At 34.6% G+C, this 6,000-nt stretch overlaps 2 protein-coding genes across 2 annotated transcripts in view; one reads left to right on the top strand and one right to left on the bottom strand.

Annotated features, from left to right (window-relative positions):
* The window catches only part of LOC117103599 (3-hydroxy-3-methylglutaryl-coenzyme A reductase 1-like), an 18,057-nt gene extending 13,949 nt beyond the window's left edge, over window positions 1–4,108 (bottom strand). The window contains exon 1 of the mRNA XM_033244180.1: window positions 3,307–4,108. The gene's annotated coding sequence lies outside the window, so the exon portion shown is untranslated. The remainder of the gene's footprint in view (window positions 1–3,306) is intronic.
* On the top strand, window positions 65–3,313 carry LOC117103600 (3-hydroxy-3-methylglutaryl-coenzyme A reductase 1-like). The gene is made up of 5 exons (XM_033244181.1): window positions 65–240; window positions 520–1,235; window positions 2,048–2,110; window positions 2,549–2,745; window positions 2,878–3,313. Exons 1-5 carry the CDS (start codon window positions 92–94, stop codon window positions 3,028–3,030), a joined length of 1,278 nt encoding a protein of 425 aa, XP_033100072.1. The 5' UTR covers window positions 65–91; the 3' UTR covers window positions 3,031–3,313.
* Window positions 4,109–6,000: the final 1,892 nt, after the last annotated feature.

Here is a 6,000-nt window from a genome sequence, read left to right as displayed (position 1 = left end):
CCAAATTTATCGCCACCTTGAATCCGCCACTGATTACTGACTTATTTATGAATGGATTGATTAATTGATTGGTTACTAAATCAATGAAAAGATGAATTTCTTTGGATTATATTTTAGTAGTCACAGAAGCACAAGTATGAATGCTTCCACTTTGCGATATGGTTTCCATATCCTATCTGGCCGTTTGAAGCACAATTTGGCTCATACAGTTTTGGCAAAGAATGGTCGAGTGAGAAAAATGTAAGTACTTAATCTGTACACTTAGTATTCAAGCATTGTGCAACACTGATTAGCCCTGCAGATGTGTTAAAAAATATACCAATATTAGACAACTAATAAGACAGTACACTCTGGACTATTTTATGACATTTATTTTGATAACTTTCGCCAGCAGTAACTAGGCTACTAGTTTCACCAAGTGGTCCCACTGAGCAATAGCAGATACTTACCCATAGACTAGGAGAGTACTATATATTACAACTGAAATCCGATTAATTTTTTAAATAATTTCATTGGAAGGTGCTCAATATCAAGCCTACAAACGGACGCAATGAAGAAGTTTAACATCGATTACGCAAGTATTTCAAATGTTGCTGAAACTTCAGATCCCCTTACATTTAAGAAAAACATTGAAAATTACATAGGCACTGTAAAATTGCCAGTTGGTGTTGTCAAGGTGCTTGTAAATGGTCGACATGCCAAAGGAGTTTACACTGTTCCGATGGCAACAACAGAGGCAGTGCTGGTGGCGTCTTATAGTAGAGGAGCTAAGGTCATTTCCGAGGCTGGAGGAGCTGAAGTCATTGCCGTACACCAAGTAATACCTCGGGCACCAGTTTTTGAACTTGAATCTGTTGAAAAGGCACTTGAACTAAAAGAATGGCTTGAAACTAACAGTGTATTTACAACTTTAAAGGAAATTGCTGAAAGTACAACTAACCACGGAAAACTGGTGAAGGTAAAGGCCCGGCTCCATGGACCATTCGTATACACTCAATTCTTTTTTACAACCGGCGATGCATGCGGTCAAAACATGACGACAATAGCGACCGATGCAATATGTAAACACATCATTGACATCTGTCCTTGTAAAATTGTGAATTGGCTTGTAGAGGGTTCTCTTTCTAAAGATAAGCGAGCATGTCACGACAGTTTGAATGGCGATCGTGGAGTTTACGTTACCGGATCGGTCGTCCTTCCGAAAGAACTAGTTAGTGATCGTCTCCATACAACAGGTTAGTTTATATTATGCTCATAGATTAATTCAGTATTCGTTTTCATTAAATTACTAGACACAACAATGCCAAAATTATTTATTTTTGTTGACAATCAGTACATATTACAGTATTACTGCAACAAGAAAAACACAGATCAAAACACGAAAAACATTTAACACGGAAAGATGTAGGCCTGCCGACGTATATGCAAAGAATTAGCAGTCACATATTCTCAGATTTTTTATTGCACGCACATTGAAACTAACGGCGGTGTTGAACAGAGAGAAAGCATTTATTGCCAATACAAATTGCTTAAACAAGACAAACGGCGCCGTACAGCAAACATACAAGACTGAAGAAACATTGCATTACTTGTTTTAATTATTAAATTTACAATTAAATATTTATTATAATTTCTGCTGTGATAACAGAGCCTATAATATTATAGGCCTAGGCCTATATAATACAATATAATTCAAAACATTAATGGAACTGTGTTTGGAAAAAATTAGGTGATTCGCTAGACTAATGAAAAATAACAGAAGAGGAATGAGGCAAAAAACAAAACAAAACAAAACAAAACAATTACAAAAACAAATCATAGTGACCCGATATTGAAGCCCGTCATTTCCTATAGAGAAAAGAATGCGAGAGCTTTTCTAGTTACAGAAGTACGTATTGTTAATACAGGTTCACAAAAATCACAAATACAATGACATGTTCATGTTTATTTTCTATAAGATTAACTATGTTACAGAATTCATAACTGCAAAGTAAACATTTACAAAATAATGATCACATTTAAACTGTTTTTCTCCAAATAATTTCAGTTGATCGCATAATGGATCTGAACTACCACGTGACAAGTGGTAACGCTATGTTAGGAAGCGTCGGTACGTAAGTTTAATTATACTTTCAAATCAATATATGTTAACCTAACCAGGGATCGTACGATGATTATTTCTCATTATATTGAATTTAGCATGTGAATGTGTACCTATTTAAAACCAAAGAAAACGGTTTTATTTAAAAAAATAAATAAATGAAAAATGGTCTTTTTTGATACCTTATCACTTATTGTGTTAGATTAGAATAGAGAGTTCCTAATTCAAATAAAACATTTATTTTATTGTATGTATACCAATGAACATTGAAACAATACATCATGATGGAAAATATTCTATGGAAGGGAATAAACTGTAGAAATGCCTTGCGAACACAAATAGATATGTAAAACAGTACTTATAAGATTATAACGTTAACATTGTCCACTGCGATTATCTGTCCCGGAATTATATTAATATAGATATTATATTTGTTTATTTTGACAGGCATTCCATATCAACACGCAAACGCATTAGCGGCAATTTTTATCGCTTGTGGCCAAGACCCAGCCTGTATCGTCGAATCTCAAGCGGCTATAACAAACTACAGGAAAACTGAGACTGGAGACATCCAACTAATTTCGACACTGCCTGCATTAATGGTGGGAACAGTTGGCGGCGGAACCACTCTACCAAGCCAGAAAGTAAATTTAGCTATAAAAAAAAAATAACAATAATAAATTAAAATAAATTAATTCCAGTTAAAATACTGAATTGCTTAAAATGATACAAATGCAGTATTTATAATTATCTGTATGAACATTTACCACCCTTAGGATTGTCTCAACCTTGTTGGAACTAGTGGTTCGGGTAAATTGATGGAATTCGCTGAAGTTGTTATAGCTACGTCCATGGCAGGTGACCTATCAATCAGTGCTGCAATATCATGCCACCATTTTGCCAAGGCGCATCACAAGTTTGCAAGATAACGTTTCACCAACAGGGCTCTGAAGATTAAACGATGCGTTCGCAAACCGAACGTATCGATATTTCATCTCGTTTTATTCTGCGTCAGCAATCCCCATATACGCAATTTACTTTTTCAAAGCATTATTCGTGGAAGAAATTAAAAAGAAAAATACTTCTGATAATGTTCAGGAAATATGAAATAAAACAAATGAGTTTTAGTAAGTTTTGATTTCAACTTCCTCTGTGCTTCACATTCCGATTATGTTTAGCACAAAAAAATAAATTTCATAACTTACCTTTAAATATGCGACAGCAAATTATTTGATGCGAATAGAATAAATATAATACTAGTCTTATGTACCGTTAAGGTGCCTTCTGAAAACTGTACGATTACAATGAGTTGGTGATTTCTTTTCCAAGTTGAACCAGAAGTCTGCTGCTGTTGGTTAACTTGTGCAACGTAGATTCAAATGATTAATCAGTGTTACTCTTGTATTCACAGTATATTGGGAGAAAAGTACGCGTTCGATCGGGTACGTCTCCAGTGTAGGTCGAATTGGTCATTCAATATGCGTTAGGTAATCAGCTGCTGACCAACCACATTGTCAACCAACTCATACTGGTCACACAGTCGGAAACAAAAATGATACCTGATCAGTTTGTTTTGTCCATAAAAAATATTGGATTAATAACAGACCGTGTTCAATATGTTTGATGATAATAACACCAATAATGTCACAGAGCGATCCAAATTTAGTAATTGCTTCAGATGTTCTTACTCCATATTCTATTGTTTACGTGCAATTGGATCAGTATAACAAGACCAACGGCATACGTTGTATTTAAAGACAATATTAAAACCGGTACTTCGCGCTTGAGTTCATTAAAAGGCACGATGTCCATTGCCGCATGTTATCTAATACTTAAATTGATTAAATTGTATAGATCTACGTCTAACTCAGTCTATTTACTTTGCTGTCTATTCACTCTAAATTCGCTATCTTAAAGAATTCTAGTAAATAGAAAATTTACTATTGATAAATATTTAAAAATAAGTGAATGATGAAAAGCTCAGGAAATAAAAAAAATGTTTCATTGTTCTGTTACTGTTGTAGTCATTTAAATTGTTTTGTGTTTATCATTCAGAGTTCCGCGCACCTTGGAAAATCTTTTATGACCAGTTTTCTCAACAAACATATAAAGAATGGTGCATATTCAGTTATTATTTATCGGTGAAATCTCATTTTAGGTTGCACATTAATACTGCTGTAACTTTACTTTGTCTTGAGTCAAGTGTGTTACTATTCTCAATTTTAAGCCCATGTTAGTAACCAATCATGGTTCTTGGTCGATTCCTTCAACTTTTCTTTGAAAGATTAGTAGATTCTATAGACTCAGGGTCACACCTCTTGCTACATTTTCAAAGTTTTTTTTTTTCTTTGAGGTATTATGCTGAATATACTTCCATGAGTTTTGCTACAATCCTATTTAAAACAGTTATACTACAATTCACAAGATAGGACCACCACATTTCAAAGTAGCTAAAGACCGTTTGTCACTATTTTGATAGTCCATCTTCTTCTTCCGTTCAGTTACATCTTGTTGAAGACTGTACAACTACTGTCTGTGATTGGGACCAACGCACAGTGGGCCAGAATTATTTCAAAGTGTGTCATCAAATTACTGTTTTTTGATTGGATGAGTAAAATATTCATTGTAATACCTAGGCAGATTCATATTACCTTGGTTATTAGAAAATATAAAGGGTTTTCTAACCTGTAGATTTCGACGCAAGCATATTTAAATATGTATGACGTCATTAAATTATTTTTTTTTTATTGGACGACGTAAAATTTAAGATCTAGACAGAATAACTTGCCAGAGCCCAGTATGACACGAATGAGGGTTTCTAGACCGGCAAATTCAAATTAGAACATTTTACACTTTATGTGACATTATTAAAATAGATTTCTTCAAAGAAAAGGGTGGAAGGTGGAGTGTTGAGAAGACACCTGCAGTACCCCCTTAGTCCGCGTCCACCCCATCAGTCAGCCCTCACTAGTGAAAGTAAGCACAAAAGATCACGGTCAAACAGACTGAATTTACCTAATATCGCTATAATTTGCGTGAGCAATAATTGTTGTATTTGAATGGATGCTAAATATATAAATGAAAAAAAAGAAATTAAATGAGCGATCCCACTTCATCGGGCATATACCCCCATCCCATCACTCACATTGGGATGCCCTTATCATCTCCAGAGGCAATTTGGCTTCAGATTTAGGATGGAGTCAAAATGTTTAAAAAAAATAAATAAAAAATAAAAACAAAAGAGAAAGTGTCGGAAAAAAATGATTCCTAGAATAGCTGACCTCAAAATAAAAGGGGTCGAGGTCCTCCCCGGAAAAATGTTGTTTCCTAAATGGCGAGAAATGAGATTTCCCGACTTTTGAGGTGTATTTTAATGACATTTAAGTTTTTTAAAGTTCAAAATTTTCCCTCCCTTGAAAACAGTCATGTCAACTTTGTTATTCTTATTACAGTAAACAGGCCTATGTGTGTATTAAAAAATGAGTAGTTGCATACGTAGGCGTATTTTGTTTTCCATGAACCGATGAACCCCAAATAGGACGGTGGTGGGAAAATGTTGATTCCTATATGTCTGGAAACGGGTTTTCTCAACTTTTGGTTTCCCTCTCTTGACGTATTTTAATGAATCGATGAACCCTAAAGAGGAACCGGGGGAGAGGCGGAATCATGTGAGCCCTGGAAAATTTTGATTCCTAGATTGCGGGAAGTGAGCTTTTCAGACTTCTGAAGTATCTTTTAATGACCTTTAATAAAAACAAAATCAAGGTTTACCCTATTGAAAACGGTCAGGTAAATTTTCTGTAGATGTGTATAAGAGGTGTGTAGAGGTATAAATATGATTAATTGCTTACGCATTCTTTGGTTTTTTTTTCTTTTTTTTTTTTTTTTTTTTTTTTTGA

The sequence above is a fragment of the Anneissia japonica genome, unplaced genomic scaffold, assembly GCF_011630105.1.
Source record: "Anneissia japonica isolate Jap-2015-1 unplaced genomic scaffold, ASM1163010v1 scaffold6792_len961167_cov158, whole genome shotgun sequence".
Classification (NCBI taxonomy): domain Eukaryota; kingdom Metazoa; phylum Echinodermata; class Crinoidea; order Comatulida; family Comatulidae; genus Anneissia; species Anneissia japonica.
Note: the sequence above shows the minus strand (reverse complement) of the source record. Positions and strands in the feature narration are given on the sequence as shown.

Coding starts and splice junctions, on each gene's coding strand:
- LOC117103600 (XM_033244181.1), top strand. CDS start 92: ATGAATTTCTTTGGATTATATTTTAGTAGTCACAGAAGCACAAGTATG. Junction 241..519: donor AATGGTCGAGTGAGAAAAAT/GTAAGTACTTAA, acceptor TTTCATTGGAAG/GTGCTCAATATCAAGCCTAC. Junction 1,236..2,047: donor TGATCGTCTCCATACAACAG/GTTAGTTTATAT, acceptor AAATAATTTCAG/TTGATCGCATAATGGATCTG.